The sequence below is a fragment of the Euleptes europaea genome, chromosome 6 (assembly GCF_029931775.1).
Source record: "Euleptes europaea isolate rEulEur1 chromosome 6, rEulEur1.hap1, whole genome shotgun sequence".
NCBI classification, from domain to species: Eukaryota; Metazoa; Chordata; class Lepidosauria; order Squamata; family Sphaerodactylidae; genus Euleptes; species Euleptes europaea.
In genome coordinates this window covers 55,627,357-55,648,657 of record NC_079317.1, presented here as the reverse complement: position 1 = coordinate 55,648,657, position 21,301 = coordinate 55,627,357, and the positions used below count along the sequence as shown (strand labels likewise).

The window sequence follows — 21,301 nt, the reverse complement described above, 5'->3', positions numbered from 1 at the left end:
TTGAACTTGGTCACATCATTACACATTGTCACATTTAAGGATCTTTTCTTCCTTCATAGCTGCTCTTCCCAGTCTCAATCTCCTTCTGATTTCATGGTTGCAGTTTCCCTTTTGGTTGATGATGGAGCCAAGGAATAGAAAACCTTGAATAATTTCAGTTTCTTCATCGTCAACCTTAAAGTTGTGTAACTCTCCCCCCGAAAAAAAATAGTCATTACTATTATCTTCTTGATGTTCAACTGTAATCCTGCTTTGGCATTTTTGTCTTTAACTCCCATCAGGAGTAATTTCAATAGTCACTATTTTCTGCCAGTAACGTGGTGCCATCTGCATATCTTAAATTGTTCATGTTCCTCCCACCAATTTTCACTCCACCTTCATCTAACTCTAATCTGGCTTTACTTATGACATGTTCTGCATAAAGACTGAACAGATAGAGTAGTAAAATACATCCTTGTCTGTCACCTTTCCCAATTAGAAACCATTGTTTCTCCATATTTTGCCCCAACAGTAGCCTCTTCAAGAGTACAGGTTGCACATCACAACAATCAGATGTTGTGACACACCTGTTTCTTTTTAAACCACCCACAGCTTTTCATGATCTACACAGTCAAAAGCTTTGCTGAAATCTATGAACCAAAAGCTGATTTTCTTCTGAAATTCTCGCATATGCTCCAGTATTCAACATAAATTTGCAATATGATCTCTAGTGCCTCTTCCTTTTCTGAATCCAGCTTGAAAACCTGGGAGCAGTAATTAAATCAAAACAATAATTAAATCAAAACAATAATTAGATCAAATGTGGTAACCATAATTAGAAAATATGGTCATTAAAATATATAACCACGAAGACTGAAAAATAAATCTGGCTCCTAAATTTTGGAGGTTGCTCATAAAGCCAAGAAAAATAGACGAGATCTAGATTAGATAAATTCAAGGAGGATAGTTGTGTCTATGGCTACAAGTCATGATAAGTAAATGGAACTGCCAGGATGGAGAGACCAGATGTTGGGGACAAGGCAGATGCTGGCTGCCTTCAAGACTTGTTTGTGATCTTTACGAAGGCATGAGTTGGCCCTTGCCGAAGACAGAAAGTTTGACTGGATTGCCTGTTGGTCTGATCATGTAGAGCTCTTCTTACAAATGCTTCAACAGGCAGCTAGCACTAGCATGGGTCTTCTCTCTGGCCAGAGAAGTTGGTTTTGAAGTGGAATGGCAGGAATATGAGCCTGAATAAGTCAAAGTGACAGGAGAAGATGAGAAAGCACTGCCCTAAACAAGACACAGGAGGCTTATACAAGGCAGCTGTTGTCAAAGGCCAATCTTCAGATTGAAGCACAAGAGAGCCATGAGAACCCACACTGCTACCTTTCTCACTCTTTCCTCAGGTTCCTAAAGGACCTGAGCAGCACAAGCATCTCTGACCACCACTCAAAAATACCCCCAGGTAAAAAATGCATATGTTACATTAAACGTTTTATTAAATGGTTTAAAATTATACAAGTACTTAAATGCAAAAATATTTGTAAATATGAACTGCTTTGAACACTGATTGTTAACTGAACATATCAGCTTCAAAAATGCACTAAAATTAAACAAAGGTGGGACTTCAAAACATGTAATCTCTAAAGATTAACAAATGACACAACCTTTTTATTCTTGTTTTTAAACTACACTAAATATTATATAAAATGTCAATGAATATTTTAAAAATGGCTTGTCTGAAGCCACAATATGAAACAGTTGTTAAATTGCAATTAAAAATCAAGTTTTAAAAAAGAATTTGTTTTAAAAGATTAAATAACAGTATAGAGCTATCACTTCTACAGTGTTCCCTTTGTTTTGCAGCTCCCTTAGTTTCTGATCAATTGTTTCTTCTTCCATTTTGCCTTCTTTTCTCAGTCGGTCTTTTTTTTAGCATTTTAAGGTGTTTAAATTCTCCCTCAAGTTTCTTCTTTTTTCAGTTTTTTCTTGTTGCTTACTGCATTTAACCTCTAAGTACTCTATGTATCATGTGTGAGCATGCCTGACCAACCGCAGCACACTCCTATTAATTATAATAGGTTCAAGTCCTCCAGAACTCAGGAAGACATCATAAACCCGGCATTGACAGTTTCTTCATGCAAATGCTCTATTAACATTGACTTATTAACTGAAAATCCACTTTTAGCTGAAGCATTACCATAACACAGGACAATATTCTACAGCTCTGAGAAATTCTTGTTGGCCATCAAAATACTATTGTAAAATGTGTCCAATCCAATTTCATAATCTTGTTTTACCATGGATGCTTGAAACTGAGCCTTGAATCCATTGTGAGCTGCTGTGGTTAAAGCTGTGTATTGTTGCTTTGATTTTTCAGCTTTTATGTCATTGATTTGCTGCATGTAGAACCTCAAGTACAATCCCTTCTCGGGTGATTCTAAGATTTGCTTTGTGTATAATGACAATGAGAGCCAGCTTCATCAAAACAGTCTGGCACTGTTTCAGTAGAAGGTCAGAGAAACATGGTGCCAAGCCAAAACTTACAATATACATTGTTTTTGTTTTTCCAAGATGAAACTGTTGGGCTGTTGGGCTATCTGAAAACATTCGCTCGAGTAATTCATTGAAAACATTCGCTCGAGTAATTCATTGATATTGTTGCAAGAGTTCAACAACATCTTCTTCATCACTAGCTGCAAAGTCCACAGGCACTCGGCCATAACACAGTCTGATTCCATAGGCAGCCATACTGGTTTATGTAATAAATAGTTCTTTGCATTGTTCATCACCCTAAACATGCTTTTAAGTGTTTTCAGAGCTTCCTTTTTTGTTGTTTGCACTTGGACCAAAACAAAGTGCAATGGACCGTTCACTTGATTTAATTTTCAGTTTCCTCTGGTGTAATGGTCCTTGTGCATGAGACAGCACAGCTCTGATTCCCACGCTACTTAGTTCAAAGGTTTTATAGCATATTTTATATTTGTATTTGTCTCCAGTACCCATGGAATGAACTCAGCATGAAGTTGGACATCCAGCCCATGCATATTAAAAACTTTCCTCTTAAAAGCCATCTTCAAAATTAGCTCCCAATGTAGCCTTCCACAGAAGCACTCACCTGCCTGTTTGGCAAGTAGGAGCTTTCTGGAGCTGGAACTTTCTGGGTTCCAGAACACAGGTGCAAACCTTAGGGGGCTTAGGGGCTCGATTTGGCCAGGGGAGGGACTAACAGCGCATTCCTGAGAATCGGCGTAGGGGAACAGCAGGGAGAAGGCGCAGTGGCGCCGCCTAATAAAACCGTTCCACCTACGCCAAAAAAACAAAAAGCCTTTTCGTGGCTTTTTTTTTTTTTTTTTTGTTAAACTGGGCCTTTTCGCCCCATAGAGAACAGCGAGGCTGCACCTGCTAAAAAGCAGGAGCAGCAACGCTGTTCTCGGTGCCAGCATTACGGGGCAAAAGGGGACAGGAAGACGCCTAACGACGGATCCTCCCCCCGCCCCGCCCTGGGAATGCCCCAGGAACGCCCCCCCACGCTGGTGCTGCAAGTCTCCGCAGTGATCTGTGCCACAGGGAGACTGCGCCAGCGGAGGAGCGGCACTCAGGCGCCGACGGAGCTGCCCTTGCCACCAGCGTGCCTCTTAACACGGAACAAGAGGCACTTATGCTGGTGGCGAGATCACGCCACTTCCTAAGCCCAATTGGCTACAATTCTTAGGAATGCGCTCTAAGTGTCCCACGGGCAACCAGTGACAGACTATATTGTCAAACTCACATGAGGGACTCAGTTACAATGGCAGCTGAAGTATAGGACTGTCCTACCTTCCTGTTGTATCATATTACAATTTCCACGATTCTTTGGGGCTTTGTTCCTATTTGCTAGTAAGTCTGTTATGAATAAGGTAGAAACAAGACTACTGTAAATGAACATCCAGCAAAACTTAAAAAATGTTCCCCTACAGGTTTTTCTGTGTTGCCTTTCTTAGTGTCAAATTTGTGACCATTTGTTTGTCCTATGCACACGGTATGTATATTTGTAGATCTTAAAGCGGCTATCCTAAAAGTTAATAACCACTGGCCAACTACCATCGTATCCTAGCCAGGGTTGTTGTTAGAGGGGATGCCCAGGCCCCCCTAAATTTCTGGGGAGCCCCTCCCTAAATCCTCCATAGCCCTGCCTCCATAGATAGTGGCAATGAAGGCCTCTCCCTATGATGTCACTGGCTCCTCCCTATTATGTCATAGCAACACCCCAGCCTCCCTCCATCTAGAAATTTGAAAATCTATGCCCCTGTTCCAGAATGTATCATCAGAACATCAGCAGCAAGGAAGGAGGTGGAGATTAAATGCTTGCAGACCATTTCTACAATCTAGCAGAAGCAGGCAGACCCATGTGCAAGCTTTATGTTTGGGAGGGGTCAGGGGAGCAAGAGCTTGTTCTCTGTAAGTTTCAGCAGGAGCAGACAAAGCCCATTTGCAAACTTTACTTTGCATAGTGCAGGGGTAGGCAAACTGCGGCTCGAGAGCCGCATGCAGCTCTTTGGCCCCTTGAGTGCGGCTCTGGGCTGCAGGATCGCGGCAGCCTACCCGAGAGAAGCCACCTTCCCTGGGCGCGGAGGGTGTGCTGGCTTCTTTCGGCAGAGGATTGGGGCTGCACGTCACGGCGGAGGAGAGCCTGGCATTCCTTCCCTACCCTGGCCGGGCTCTGCACGCACGCATAAGTCCCGCAAAAGTTCTCCGCCTTTCCTCCAGCCCAGAGCCGCCGTCGCCGCCACGCCTGGGGGGGTGGATCTTTGCAACGTGTTGGCCTGAGCACCGGGGAGGGGGAGGGAGGCCCCGATCCATCACACACCCACCCTCCCCCGCCTTCCTCACCTGCAAGCTCCAGCGCGTCGCCCTCGTGGCCTGCCCTTCCCTTCTGCCTCTCTACTTCAGCTTCCACAAATGCAGGCAGTCATGGTGCGGCAGCATTTCAAAAGCATGTCTTAATCACATTTCTCCTGACTTCTAACCCATTTCCTTGACCAGTTTCCATTTCCCTGACTTTCCAGGAAGTGGCAACCATACATATACTCTGTTGTCGGTAAAAAAGGCTGGACTAATGCTGATATTATAAAATCACAGCCAGGTGGTATACAGATTATCTTGTTTGAACTGGAGTTCTACTGCTGAATAGCTGGCTGACTCATCTAGTATGTAATGGAGGTAGATGGGGCAGGGGAGTGAGAAAAGGAAGGCACCTCTGTTTAAAATATTAAAAGACAATTCCTCAAGGTGCCTTTGTAATGCCTCTTTAATATGCTGTACCTGTTCTTTTACAAACCACTTAAACAGCCTGAAGTGCAGGATTTAAAATGAAATGCCCTCAGGACTTTGCACGAGAGAGAGAGAGAGAGAGAGAGAGAGAGAGAGAGAGAGAGAGAGAACTTTTCTGCTAGGAGTTGACGCCCATAAACACTGAATATGCTACCTGAGTCTCATCTACTGCATAGTGTTTTTATAAAGAAGTCTGCCGGATGATCACAATTATTTTTATAGCATGAGCTCTTAACTTTTTTAAGAAGTCAGTATTAAAAGTAGATTTAAATGTATGTATTGATTATTTATTTAACGTATTAGTCTTATTTATAGTCCACCTTTTCTCGCTGGGGCTCAATGCGGATTACACAGAGTGATTCAAACACCATCGACAGGACAGGACATCTTATAAACAAAGTCATAAGGTTTGGATTGGAAAACTGAAAACAAGCAGCAATCTGAAAATGGAGCTGAAGCAAAGTTTAAACATTATGGTGACACGTTAAACAAGGCAGGAATTAAGTAGTAGGATTGTACTTACAGCAACAGGCAGTACATACTATGCACAGTAGCACAGGCCACAAGCCCTATATGTAACTTTCTGAAACATCTTGTTACAGTACAGCCCTACTGCCTGTGTAAAAGAAACCCTGGATAATTCAGTTTTGCATAGCTTGCAGAAAGCCAAAAAACAACAACATGGGAGCCTTTCTGACCTCATCCAGCAGGCCATTCCATATGGTGGGAGCCACAACAAAGAATGCATGTGTTAAGGGCAGTTGTTGATTTTGCTCATTTGCAGTATGGCACCTGCAGAAGGCCTTGCTCAGATGAGTGAAGCTGTCGTGGCAGTCCCACAGATATGAGGGGCCAAGGCCATTGAAGGCTTTATGAGGATAGAGTGGAATAATAGTTAAAATGTTGGATTGAGACCTGGGAGACAAGAGTTCGGATTCCATGCCATGAAGCTCACTGGAGAAGTCAAGCTACTCACAGGAGGAGGGGAGAACCCTGTGATCTTTGGAGGAAGAGTGGAATAGAAATGTACTAGACAAGCACTTCTGATTTTCCCCCATCACTCAGTCAGGTACAGTGCAATCCTAAACAGAGTTACACCCTTGTAAATCCCTTGCAGTAAAATGTGGAACTCCCTGCCCCAGGATGTAGTGATGGGGCGAAAACGCATGGTCGCTTTATCCTCCTTTAATCCCTGTTTTAGCCAGGATCGAACACACATTAGGCGAAACACATGTGTTCAATCCTGGTTGAATCCTTTAAGAGGGGAGTGGACGGGTTCATGGAAGATAGGGCTATCCATGGATACTAGTCACAATGAATACTAGTCATGATGCATACCTATTCTCTACAGTATCAGAAGAACATGCCTATTATATTAGGAGCTGTGGAACACAGGCAGGATGCTGCTGCAGTGGTCTTGTTTGTGGGCTTCCTAGAGCTACTTGGCTGGCCACTGCGTGAACAAGCTGCTGGACTTGATGGCCTTGGTCTTATCCAGAATGGCTTTTCTTATGACTTCTGTAGCTCTGCTGAAGATTGCACTGTTGGCATTTTACAGTCTTTTCAGAATATGCCTCTTGAGCCCCAAGAAACAAGAACCAGGTTCAAAGTATGCATTCCCAATTACCAGGTTCTCCTTGTGAGAGTTCAAAGAATGCACATTTTTAATCAAAGTTTAGTAATTGCATTATCAGTACATAAGTAATGACTTCAATCTACCAAGCTCACCTGCTGTGCAACCTTTATTAGTTTGCAGATGGTGCTTTATGTGATGAGGAAGTACAGCATGTGTAATGTTACATGTATGGAAATGAATTGTGGAAGTTAGATATAACCCTTAGATGCATAACACGCTTAATGAACAGCTGCTCATCTTTTCCTTAGAGGTATCAGATTCTTAACCAAATGGATTCATTTTTCCTCAAAGCTTTTTAGAAAATAAAATCAGGTCTCACATCAAGATTCGCTAAACAGTACACATCAAAGTAGCTTGTATACTGACACCTAGTGAACTGCAGTAGTTACAAGAATAAATTCAACTAATTTAAATATTTACACAGTGCTTTTGTGCTCAAGGGACTTTATACACTCTCACTTTCAAATCCCTCCCAAATCCTTCATAAAATGGGTAAAATGAGAATTTCTGCATTTGCATTGCTTGGCTTTTGTTTTGTGAAATTAAAGCATATTGCCTTGGCAGCAATGGAAACGTCTTTTGAACGCCCCTATGTTTTGCAGTCAGTGCTGAGATGGTACAGCAGTTAGACTAGGGCTGGGGAGACCCGGACTCATATCCTCTTTCAGCAATAAAACTTTATGGGCTAGTGCCATTTTCTCAACCTAGCCTGCCTCACAGGATAGTTGTGAGGAAAAAATGGAGGAGTAGGGACAAACCCCGTGGCGAAGAGTGTTAAGCTGCAGTACTGCAGTCAAAAGCTCTGTTCATGACCTGAGTTTGATCCCGATGGAAGTCGGTTTCAGGTAGCCGGCTCAAGCTTGACTCAGCCTTCCATCCTTTCGAGGTCGGTCAAATGAGTACCCAGCTTGCTGGGGGTAAAGGAAAGATGACTGGGGAAGGCCACAGGGGACCTTTACCTTTAGGGACAAACCACTGATCTCCAAAATTTCTCAGATGACAGGTAGTATAAAAATATGACAGATGGACAAAATACAATTTGTGTTCAAAAGTTTACATTTTTATATGCTTTTCTGTAAATCTACTGATTAAATTGCATTGTCTGTTTAGCAGCGGAGGGAGCAGCCGCCGTTTCGATATTTGCACGGTAAGCCCACCTGCTGCCTCTTGGCTTCTGCTGTTGGCTCCTCGAGTCCCTCTTCAGAAAGGCTCGAGAGAAATTCTCATTGCTTTGGACGCGCTTCGCCCAGACGAGGAAGCCCCGCGCAGCGCCTTTCTCGCTTGAGGCCGCCTGCAGCCCGGAGGGGAGGGGGAGGCAGAGAGCGAGCTGCCCCGGCGGCCGCCACCTCCCCCCTCCCTGCCGCGCGGGCCTCTCTTTCGGTACGGCCGCTCTCGCCCCCAGGGCTGCAGAGGGGGCCCAAGGCCGTGCTCAGGCCGCGCCTGGGAGGGGGGAGGGGGCTGGCGCCGTGGCCTCGAGGGAGGGAGGGAGGGAGGGAGGGAGGAAGGGGCAGTTGGGGGACTCTCCTTTCCCCCCCCCCCGTGGAAGCCGCCTGGGCGCGCAGCCCTGCCTGCCTGCCCCCCAGCTGGGGGGGGGGGGCTCCTCCAGCCAAGCCACCTTGCCCGGGCACCCGCCTGCCTGCCCTGAATCTGGAGCCCGTCGGTCCCAGAATAGTGGGGGGGGGGTGAGCACCTGCCCCTCCCTCTGGCCAGGAGGGAACTGGCATGTCCGTGGCGGGGGGAAGGAAGGATGGACTGTGCATCTCCCCCTTGTTTGTTTGCATGGAACACACACAGACCGGGGACCTGCTGGCCTCTTCCTCTGTGCCTGGGATCCCTGGACATCTGGACCCTCACTGGGTGATGGTGGTGGTGGGGAGAAAACAGTGGGCCTTTTTGTCTGGCAATTATTAGCCCTCCCCTGGCCTATTACTACAGGTTTCCCCTCTTCCTGCTACTTTGTGCCTCTTTCAAAAGGAACCGGGGGGATGGGTTTACACTCTTCCCACAGCCATTCACCACCCCACTGTGCAGTAGGTGCTCTACTGGTTTCCACTTCTGCTAAATTTTAATTAAAGTTTATTAAGTTAATAAACAGTGTACCTACCTATATAGTTTGAGTTTAAAAAAATTGGCTCTCAAAAGAAATCTCAATCGTTGTACTGTTGATATTTGGCTCTCTTGACTAATGAGTTTGGCGACCCCTGGTCTAGAGTATTGCAAGCCGGTCAGCAGGCCAAGTATCTTTTGCTGTGTTCATGACCACAGCACCGGGCATCCCCATCCTACTGCCCCCCACCTGACAGATGGATCAACACAATCAGAGGCTGGAAGCACCTGTCACCTGTTGGGTAGAGGAGCACAGTTCCAACAAATGCAGGAGCATGGTGCTTACAGTGTTGCTGCTGCATGCAGGGTTTCAATAGGACACACACATCTTCTCCCTGCTCTAAGAATGAAATGCATCACTGGGAACAAGTAACAGCCAGCCATGATGCCAGATAATGATTCGGATGGCTATAGTATCATCAATTGCCTTGCTGGGGCAGGGAGAAATCAGAGATGCTTAGAGTTGCCAGACAAAAAGGAGGAGAGGGCTCTAAAAGTTGTGTGTGTGCGTGTGTGTTTCAATTTGCTTTAATGATGTATGTGGGGAGGGTTGATTTGATGGTTTTAAAATATGATTTTATCATGCATGTTTTAAATTGTTAGCTGCCTTGGTGGCCTTTGTGAGGGCAGAAAGGCGGGATATAAATTCTTTAAATAAACAAAGAGGCCATTTTTGAAAGCACAGCCTCTCAAGAGTGAAAAAGTTGCATCTGCAAACAATTGCTCTTCATACCACTGTCACGCATTCATGTACTTTATTTCCACCAGTCGAACTGATCCGGTGATAACGTGAATAAACTTGCCAAGAGTGTTGTTGCTTGCAAACTGTTTGGTGACCTCAGCGGTCACTGAGAACTCACAGTGAATCATAAAATATCACCTGGATTTCAAAGAGTCCTAGAACAGGAAGAGTCTTGTAGGCCATCTAGTCCAACTCCCTGTTCAGTGCAGGAAATCTGAAACAAGAGCATCTGACAAATGGCTGTCCAATCTCTGAATGAAACCCTCCAGGAAAGGAAAGCCCTCTCAGGTAATTGGTTTCATTACCAGACTGCTCTTACCATTAGGACATTGCTCAATAAAAATCTACCTTGCAGTAACCTAAGCCCTTTAAATCTTATCTTGGCCTCTGGAGCAACAAAGAACAAGTCTTTGTCGTCTTCCATGGGACAACCCTCCAGGTATCATATCTCTCCTCTTCTCCAGGCTAAATGTGCCTAATTCCTTCAATCTTTCCTCATCACACATGTTTTCCCGACTCCCAAACGGAGATGTCCCTTTAGTGGAGCAAATCAGAGTAACCACCCTAGACCCTGTGCTTGGGGAAAGGGGCAGGGAGAGAAACCCCCAATCACCTGGGCAGTAGGGTCTATGTGGAGCCAGCTGTCCAGATGATCGGCAGTGGCATGGGGCTGAAAGCATTGTGTCACAATGCACTTGCAGTCCTAAATTGGGGTGGCGGGGGCTATGCGGGATCTTGCGCAGGCGATTGGAAATGGCTTGGGATTGGGATGAACTTGTCCCAGGCCCCACAACCCCCTAGCTAGGGAACGACCTTCTTGTAAACCTGTTCAAATTTGGCTACATCTTCCTTAAAGTTTGACACCCTGAACCCAACACTGTACTATGGATGAGGATGTGTCTTGCAGGGGGTGGAGTGGAACTATTACTTTTTGTCACTTGAGTTCCCTGCTTCTGTTAGAGCAGCCCAAACTGCTCTAACCTTTTCTGCAGCTGCATCACCACGATCCTTTTCACATTCTTCTGTGGACAGAAAGGCCCTTGCTCTAAAGCCTCTGCCGTATAAAAGCAAGTCTGAGTAACTGCCTCAAATAAATGGATGACATCACTGAGTGCTTGGAGGCGACTTCATTTTGTTGCCTGAAATTATTTCAGTCTCTCCGCATAAGACCTCGTCACGAGTGCATCCCTGTCCTTCATTAAGCTTTCCCCATAAAAGGTTAAATGCTCTTTCGCTGCCCTCAAAATGAATTCTGCGTAAAGATCCAAGAGGTCAAGATGTCTTTGAGCAGATGTTTCCTCAAGGACTATCAGAGGGAGGGGGTGCTCATTTTGCGTGGGCAAAATGTCTAACAAAAGTGTTTTCTACTTCACCTCTCAAAAAAAATCATAAAGAATAGAGGTGTGGGCAGCCAATGCAGGCTCCACACTTTGGATCAGGACTGGCCCTTCCTAAGAGTGTTTTCTGCATGTGGATGAAGAAGAGTTGGCTTTTATATGCGGATTTCCTCTTTTTAAGGAGAATCAAACCGGCTTACATTCACCTTCCTCTCCCCACAGCAGACACCTTGCAAGGTAGGTGGGACTGAGAGAGTTCAGAGAGAACTGTGACTAGCCCAAGGTCACCCAGCTGGCTTCATGTGTAGGAGTGGGGAAATAAACTCAGTTCACCAGATTAGAGTCCGCTGCTCATGTGGAGGAGTGAGAAATCAAACCCAGGAGTCCACCACTCCTAACCACTACACTACGCTGGGTCTCGTTGGATGCCACTTCCACTGTTGTAAGAGGGGAGGAGCCATTTGAGCTGATTCCCCTCTGCCATTGCAGACCCCCCACTTTTGCCTACTATGCTGTTCCTGAAGGTCCACCAACTCCCAGGGGGCAGGATTCCAGGGGAACGGCAGGAGGGAAGGAGTCTAAAAGTTCCCTTCCACAAGTGTCATTGCATTCAGATGGCGTAAGATCCAAGCTTGGGTCACAGCTCGTGAGTTCATGACCCACAAAGGGGTCCAGGCAATGAAACCAGAAGACAAGCTCTTGCTGGAAACACTAAGTAGCCCAGGGAACCTATTCCAATAGGTTATAATCAACAAAACCAAAAATAGCCTACAGTAATTTTCATGATTATGGCAGCACTTTCTTCAACTCCGTCATGGGAACTGCTGAAGGAAGTATTTCTTCACACTACTCATAGTTAAATAGTTGAACTCCCTGCCCCAGGATGTGGTGATGGCTGCCAACTTGGAAGGCTTTAAGAGGGGAGTGAACATATTCATGGAGGAGAGGTCTATCCATGGCTACTAGTAAAAATGGATACTAGTCATGATGCATACCTATTCTCTCCAGGATCAGAGGAGCATGCCTGTTTTATTAGGTGCTTTGGTACACAGGCAGGACAATTCTGCAGCAGTCATCTTGTTTGTGGGCTTCCTAGAGGCACCTGGTTGGCCAACATGTGAACAAACTGCTGGACTTGATGGGCCTTGGTCTGATCCAGCATGGCCTTTCTTATGTTCTTATGAAGATGTAACTATGGAAAACCATTCCAGAACATTTCCATGTGTTGCTGAGATGGTGGTACTGCGCTGGCGTCTGTGCAAAAGAGACTGACCAAGTGAACCAGGTGCATAAGGACAAGAGGCTTAAGCTTTCCCCTGTGTCATTTGCCCAATCTGAAATAGTCCCAGGGAGGTGCTATTTGCCCTGTTGGAGAAACAGACGTGCACCCCATCAGTACTCCCAGAGCCCCCAAAAGGGCAAACAGCAGCGATAGCAACTGCGTGGTTTTTTAAAAGCTCACATACCCCTTCAGTCCTCTTTCTGCTGTGTTCCAGCACGGTTCAAAACCAAGGCTCAAATAGACTGCAGGATTATTTGCCAGGAGCAAAGCTATTTATATCATCATCCAATTCTGCACCAGTGGAAAAACTAGAATTGCTGTATTAATTATGCCACTGCATCAAACCTTCCACCAACTGGGCCATGCAGTAATGAACTTCTCTGAAAGCAAAATCTGTTTAAATTAAAGAAATTGTTCTTTTGTTAGTATACCCTGATGAATAACAGTAAGGGCTTTTTAAAAATAGTGCTTACAAATGTTTACCACTCACAAACCTTGAACGTGCTAAATGATGCTTCACAGGGATTCTTTACACACACAAAAAATCAGGACTTGTAACTAAGTTGACTCACTGATGAATTTAGTCTCTGAAAATCAACTTACACAAAGAAATTAGCAAAGGTTTATCTTCATTACACTCAGAGTCCAGGCCTATCTGACCTGCTTAATAAGAAGAGGAGAAAAAAATGAGCAGGGATCACCATCAATTTTCAGCCACATGAAGACACTGCAATTAGTTTACTGAAAGCCTATTAAATGTAAAAAGTCTAGCTAGACAAGACAACCTAATTATTCTGTGAAGTCCAACAACAGAGGTGGGGATGCTTCGCCATTCCCTTATTGGAAGTTTTAACACACAACGACTGTCCTGTAAACGTCAGAAACGCTTCCTTGGCTGTTCGGGTCCAAGGACAAGGCTAGTTTCACTAACAATTTGTGTCACAGAACAGGTCATAAGGCTCCCTCTCTTATCACCAGTGCCCAAGTACCATCTAATTAGACATGCTTCTCCTCCTCCTCCTCCTCTTCTTCTGCTTCTCTTAATTGTGTAACCCACCAGGAAATTCTGTTCACTACCAAATGGCGATCTGTTTTTTCTTTAAGGACGAGGAGCTAATATCCCCACATTTTTCTAAGCCCAAAAAGTGAATAATTTAATTTAGAGATGCCTCACCAAGGTAACCTATCTGGTCAATTTCTGAGGAGCAGCAAAAAATTTAAAGCAATCTGTTTTGAGCACAAAGTGTTAAACGGATCCTTACCTCTAAGTTAGGTTACAAACAGATCCTTTTCTACATCTTTGGCACTATGCAGTCACAAAGGGGGGGGGAAATGATTGTGCTCTTCTGTAACCTTTTGAAAATTGGTCTGTCAAGGCAAAGAGAGCAATCTTAAACAGATCTACTCAGTAGTAAATCCCATTTATTTAGTGAGGCTTCCTTCCAGGAAAATATTCTTAGGATTGCAACCTAAGTCTTGAAAGAACTGGTCATGTTTTCCCCCCATTGTTTATTAGGATTCCTTTGGACTTTTCCTTCTGAATGCCATACAAAGGCAAAATATGTTTTAATCCAGAGGGGCCTATGTGGAAACAAACATGCAGAACCAAGAGCCTGCCACTCTGGGAGTAAACTGCAGCCTTGCTCCTCAACATTTGGCTCAGGCCACACATAACAAGAAAGCATTGTAAAGCCAGGATCTGTCCCATGTTCAGATTCTGGTTTCCCACAACAAATGCTGGCTCCATTGCCTTCACTATTCCCCTCCCTGAGGCCCAACTGGTTTCCTGGCTGGCAGGGCAGCACCAGGGAACAAGCCGGGATGTTCACATCTGTACATCACATGAAGCCATAGTTAAAAGTACTGTGGCTAACATATCAACTTTGGGCCATGGTTTCCAACTGATTTCCCTGACCCTAATCAACCACAGTTACAAGCACATCTTGCATTCAGACAATCACACTAACCATAGTCATTTAATTAAACCAAGGCTTCACACAACATCTAAACCAAGCCACAATGAAGTTTCATTGTAGAGCTCAGCAAAATGTAAACATTCTGAATTTGTGGTATGGGAAACGTAACTTTGCTTAGTTTTATATTCAGGAATTAGAATATAGGGTGCCCTAAAAAAAAAATCCAAGAAATGTCAAGTAAATCTGATTTTAGTGCTCAGACCAAATAATACAAATTGGCATGAACAAAATCTTCATACTTCATTCTAATTACAAAGACTGTTTTTTGAAGCCTCAACAGATACTACCTATATATTTCAAACCTAATGCCACAATCATAAGGATTAGAAACTTCCTTTTAAATAAAAATTCAAATAGTCAGGAAAGCCAATTCTGCAATAGACTTCAGGTACACGTGTGTGTGTGTGTGTGCATGCAGAGAAGGGAAAATGCCCTCCAGTAAATCTCACACAGCCCTATTAAATTATTGTATATTAGAAGACAATGAATAGTTTTTTGCACGGTACTTTGCAGACACCCTTCTTATTAGCCCTGTTACCCTATTACTTGGGTTTTGCAACCATAAATTGTAATTTCAGCTTGAAAGAATTCCAAAATATTTATTCTTTGGTCCTTCTCATGAGGAGAAAGGCAGCATAGAAGGGTTTTAAATAAATAAATTCTTGAAAGCATTCTGTACCAACCAACCTTCCCTTTGTATGCATTCTCACCAGTTTTGCTAAAGTTGGTCCCTTTGCCAACCAAGCGGAGAGAAAAGCCACATCATACCATACTGACCCACTGCACATACCACTAAAACACTGGGGCATTTGAAGAACCTACAGAGCTTTTAAAAGTCAAAACCAAAAAAAATGTGCATTCCAGTGAATGAGCATAAGAAAAGCTGGAGGTTCCCAGATTTGCAAGGCAGGATCGTCTCAGAGCAGGCAATAACAAGCGTAACCTCATAATTTCTGGGAACAGGGCACATCAAGAAATGTCACTGGAGAAGACACCACTGAGACTCGGACAGCTCTTCTATCTCACTGCTCTGAAGCTGTTTCTTTGCTCAAAATGGGCTAGAATGCTAGGCACTGCTATGAGGCAGACTTTATGTTCCAACTGACATAGGCAGACTTTTTCCCCGGCATCGTGCATATGAGCATATCGACATCACAGCTGCTGTGGGGTGGGGGGAGTACTTTTAAATATTTTGACATAAACACACCTTAGAGTAAGCTAGGGTTGCCAACCTCCAAGTACTAGCTGGAGAGCTCCTGCTATTACAACTGATTTCCAGCCGATAGAGATCAATTCACCTGGAGAAAATGGCCGCTTTGGCAACTGGACTCTATGGCATCTAAGTCCCTCCCCTCCCCAAATCCTGCCCTCTTCAGACTCCACCCCAAAAACCTCCCGCTGGTGGTGAAGAGGGACCTGGCAACCCTAGCATAAACACATGAGCAGGCAAAGTCCAAGTATATGCACATTATTCCCCATAATCCAACATATACAGTTTTCCCCTGGGACTTGTGCTTTTCGAAAGGAGAAGGAGAAGCACCTGCTTACCTTGCTGTGTAGCTTGTAAGCATCATAGCGAATCTGGGCAAACTCACGGAGTCCAAAAGAACCTCCAATGATAAGCAGCTGAAATATTTATGGAGAATAACAACAAAAATAATCAGAATGGCAAAGTAGAACACATAACTTTATATACGATGCTGAGAAGCTATCTTAGAGAAACGGCTACGAGTGAAGCCAAGTTCAAGTTCACTTACTGGAAGTCCTTGGGAAAGCTGTGCTGAACCCCTATCCTCAGCAGCAACATGGGGACAATACAATGACCCACCTTACACTGTATTGGAAGGATTCCTGGTATGTGCAAAAAGTTGATACAATTGAAAGGCACCATATTAAGACAGCATGTCAGTCCCACAATTGCCTTCAAAGGCAAAGATGCTAATGTCAGAGCTTAACATGTCTGATTAAACAAGGTGTGTGTTTTGAGTGGGTGGGAGAAACAGAGATGTGTGAAAGGATCCTGCACCAGGGAAGAAGTTTACTTTGGCTGCCATGACTATCTGATACGACCAACTGTGTTAGGTGGGTGGGGCACCTATCTCACACTCAAAAATGTAGCAGTGTCTCACTTGTGCACAGAAGGCTTTTGGAAGACCAATGTTTTCTATACCTCCAGTGCCTTTCAGCATTCCTACCACTGCACATTCCCTTGCTCAAATCTCTCCCTCTCCACATGCCTTCTCCTTAAATCAGCATCAGGGGAGCTTTCACATCATAGCCCTGAGACTTCTTCTCACTGTTTTCAAACTTTAACAAGTGAAACAACAATTCTCAGTAGGCTCATTCTGGTTCCAAGGTGAAAAGGACCCAATTAAGCTTCTGGAACAGCCAGCAGATTGGAACCACAATCCTACGGCGTGTTGTTATGTAGCTGGAGAAATCAATCCCTGCTGCACCTACATCTTCATTAGTTCTGCTGCCACTTGCTCCAAGCCACTGAGACTCATGAATAGGAGCAATGAAAAGGGAGGAATGGGCACATCAGCATGAAGAAAATAGCAAAATGACTTTTTTTATGGCAGAGACATGTCATAAAACGCAAGCGTCTATTTCTAGCTTCTAACCCATAGCGAGCCCTACTACCTGACAAACCTGAAAAACAAATATGTTAATACACCATAAAGACTGTCCTAGTAATTGAGAAGTTCTAAATTTTACCACACCTGTTGACTGTCAACACACATTTGACAAAGAGGAAAACAGCCACTGACTCTCCTTGTGGATTCTGATTCAGTTACACAGGAAGTCTTCGAAGCAACAGCAACTGCTACTGTTTGTTTTACCACAGTAGGTGGGGTTGTATAGCCTTCACTATTTTTTGAAATCTATTTTCTAGTGGAAATCTGATTGGCTACTGGCATTGGCTACTGGGGAAGGCACTGGCAAAACCACCCCGCAAAACAAAGTCTGCCTAGAAAACGTCGGGATGTGACGTCGCCCCATGGGTCAGGAATGACCCGGTGCTTGCACAGGGGACCTTTACCTTTTTTTACTGGCATTGTAACCATCACATGATAAATATCAACCCCAATCGACTAGGATTTCCAAAGCACACCTAATCAAACTGTAAGTTTGTCTCTTTTGTCACTTTCAAAGACTAAATGAAGCACTGTGTGTGTGCGCTCCCAAGGAAGTTGTCTCAGTGAAACCAAAGGGATTTATGTCCCATTGAATATAAAACTGGCTTTCTACCTTTCGAGACCCAGGACCAAGTATCAATCCCAAGCTACAACAGGGTGTACATTTATAACTTTTTATATATTACTTTTAACTATGTAGATTTGGCCTCTTCCTTTTTCTCTCCACATCTTTCCTTTGCTGTCCAAAATGGCAGTGCTGCCGTTGGTTTGACATAGCTCAGGTAAGGTTGTGACACAGTCACAATCCACCAGGTAAATACCAATGGGACTTATATGTGCCTACTGTTTGTTTGAGTGCGATTTCATTCCACTGAGTCACAGAAATGTATCATGCCACATTTTTTTCATGACAAGAAATGCAACTTCTTACAGGTTTGCCAGCTCTTTGTTGGGAAATTCCTGGAGATTTGGGGTGGGGCCTGGGAAGGCAGGGCTTGAGGAGGGGAGGGATCAGTTCCCTTGGAGAAAATGGCAGCTGTGGCAATTGGACTCTATGGCATTAAAGTCCCTCCCCAAACCCCACCCTCCTCAGGCTCCACCCCAAAAACGTCCCGCCTCAGCAGGGTATAATCCCATACAGTCCACTCTCCAAAGCAGCCATTCTCTCCAGGGGAAGTGATCTCTGTAGTATGGAGATCAGCTGTAATTCTGGGAGATCTCCAGGCCCCTCGTGGAGATTAACCACTCTAAACATCTAGTCACTCGATAATATATCCCTCTTTCCCTGGCAAGGACTGATGCACCTTTAGGAGAGTTAGACAGGAGGGGATCTGCATTTTGCTCAATTTGTATTTCACACAAATATGCATAATTTTAGAGGACTCACTGATTATATAAAGATTAATTTAAAAGTAATCTGTCCAAGTGGCAAAAGTGTGCTTATGCTGATCAGACTGCAAATGACAAGAACAGGGTTGTGCTTACCTGTAACTGTTATTCATCAATGTATTCTTTGCAGACACACATTGGGATTGCACACTCACAGGCCAGCCATGGAATAAGAGTTTCTAGCTTCCCTAGGAACCGGGGGGGGGGGGCTCTCCTCCAGAGCAAGCACAATGGTTTTTCTGGCCCAAATCGTCATGTGCTCTGGAGGAGCAGTGCCCCCACCCCTCAGTTCTTGCTTGTCAGCTGTGAACTCTTAGAAGAATAACTATGAAACTTGACAAACCAGACAGGATAGTTCACAGCGGGTAGGAGGGAATGTGTGTCTGCACAAAAGACATCAATGAACAGCAGTTACAGGTGAGCACAACCCTGTTTTCATCTTCTGTCTTCAGTGCGGCCCCACATTGGGTTTTGAGCAAGCTATTCACTGAAAGGAGTTGGGGTGATGCTGTCATTGAGACAAGACTGGAGACTGCCTTTCCTACTTCCACATCTTTTCTCGATTGCAAGTCTAGCATGTAACGTTTCACAAAAATCTCTTCAGCCGCCCAGGTTGCCACCTTCTAGAGGTTAACAAGCAGAACTCTCTGATGAAAAGCAGCTGAAGAGCCTTGTGTGCCCCGGCGGAGTGGACACAGACATCTCATGGGCAGGGCTTGCCCACAGCTTCATAGCAGGATCAGATTTAGGGTTGCCAAATTGTAGGAAGGAAACAGTAAAGACTCAATTTATATCAAACATTGTATTCAGTGTGACTAAATATGAAACAAAGTGCAACAAATACAACACAAGTGATACATATAATGTACAAATATATACAAGTTAGTCAAAATTGACAAGCAATGACGTTTTTAGCATAATAGCTCTCTCCAAAGGAAACGAAGACCAAAGAGTCCAAATAAAAGACATAGGTAAATCGCAAAGGCAAAAGGAAGGAGGAAAAGCTATTCCGGATATTCGCAGCGCTTTCACCATCCGGAATAGCGTTTCCTCCTTCCTTTCGCCTTTGCGATTTACCTACGCCTTTTATTTGGATTCTTTGGTCTTCATTTCCTTTGGAGAGAGCTATTATGCTAAAAACTTCATTGTTTGTCAATTTTGACTAACTTGTATATATTTGTACATTATATGTATCACTTGTATTGTCTTTGTTGCACTTTGTTTCATATTTAGTCACACTGAATACAATGTTTGATATAAATTGAGTCTTTACTGTTTCCTTCCTACAATTGTTTGTTAACAGTATAGTGAGTAGTTTTCTACAAATTCCAGGTACTAGCTGGAGATCTCCTGCTGTTACAACTGATCTCCAGCCGATAAAGATCAGTTCCCTTGGAGAAAATGGCCGCTTTGGCAATTGGGCTCTATGGCATTAAAGTCCCTCCCCAAACCCCACCCTCCTCAGGCTCCGCCCCAAAAACCTCCTGCCAGTGGCAAAGGGGGACCTGGCAACCCTAATCGGATTGCTGCCACAACCCACCTAGAAAGTGATTGTGGAGATGCAGTTGTCCCCTTCTTTGGGCCCAAATAACAAAAGAATATTGATCTGTGAATGTAATATAGCAGGGCCCTTCTAACATCCAATGAACGAAGGGCCTTTTCAGCTTTATAGGGGGGGACAGGGAATAAAGGCCAGGTGAAATTTGGAGATCTCCTAGGGCAAGAAATCTAAACTGGGGTGAAGGATAACTCTTTCATTAAAGATTTTAAGGAAAGGAGGGTCAGCCCTTAGTGCAGCCAACTCGCTGACTCACTTGGTAGACGTGACTGCAACCAGGAACACTACCTTCCTGGTCAGAAGAGCCAGTGGACATCAAGCCAATGGTTCGAAAGGTTCTCCCATAAGTTGTGACAGGACTAATGAGAGCAACCATTGGGGTACAAGCCTAGGTGTGTGTGCGGGGTGGGGGGGACATTAACCAATCCCTTAAGGAAACGTTGAGCCAACCTATGTGAGAATAAAGAACCTTCAATTAAATCATGATTTGTGGAAATAGCCACAAGGTGAACCTTGACTGAAGAAGCAGCCAGACCTTTATGGGCAAGGGAGAGTAAATATTCTAGTACCTCAGGTAAGAGACAATGGAGAAAAAATAGTTCAAACACACAGAGGTAAGTGAACTTCCTATCCAAGCAACAGCAAGAAAGGAACTGGGGGACGGGTGTTTGCCGGTCCTCCAGAGCACATGACAGTTTGGGTGCGAAAAACCACTGTGATTGCTCTGGAGGGGAGGGGCGCCCCCTCAGTTCCTAGAGAGGTTGGAAATGTCTATTCCATGGCTGGCCTGCGCATGGACAGTCCTGTTGTGGGGTTGCACTGAAGACGGAAGATGAACCAACAATTTTCTCTTGGTGGAACTAGTAGGCATTCAAGTGGGGCCTTCCCTGAGAAATGAAGTATTGGGAACCAGTGGCTTAAAACCTAGCCACTTTATATATCATGACTGTAAACTGAAGAATGTATCTGCATGCATGCAGCATCACACACACCCCATTTACCAATCAGCTATAACCCCCAGAACAAGGATCTCTCTGCTATGATCTTGCTTTCCTTAGAAAATCATTTTCACACAGTCCACAATCCCTCATCCAGGGGAAACATGCTTTGTAACAGTGAGTTGGTATAGCTGTAGGCAATCTCCATGTGAGGCATTTATGCCCTGGACCAAACCGTCAGAGAGGTTTTTTACATGTGAGAGGTGGGATCTCTTAATGTTTTGCAGTCTGCCTGATTCACAAACAATGGAGAATTATATCTGCTTAATTCTGGTTATTGTACAGCAAAGGATACAAAGATATAATGCTAGATTTTTCCATTTGAAGGTCACCTTTAACAAAC

At 44.3% G+C, this 21,301-nt stretch overlaps 1 protein-coding gene across 1 annotated transcript in view; it reads right to left on the bottom strand.

Moving 5' to 3' along the window:
- Window positions 1-21,301, bottom strand: part of LOC130478731 (cytochrome c oxidase assembly protein COX16 homolog, mitochondrial) — a 54,837-nt gene that overhangs the window by 15,675 nt on the left and 17,861 nt on the right. The window contains exon 2 of the mRNA XM_056850920.1: window positions 15,923-16,000. Coding sequence (XP_056706898.1) covers window positions 15,923-16,000 — 78 coding nt within the window. The remainder of the gene's footprint in view (window positions 1-15,922; window positions 16,001-21,301) is intronic.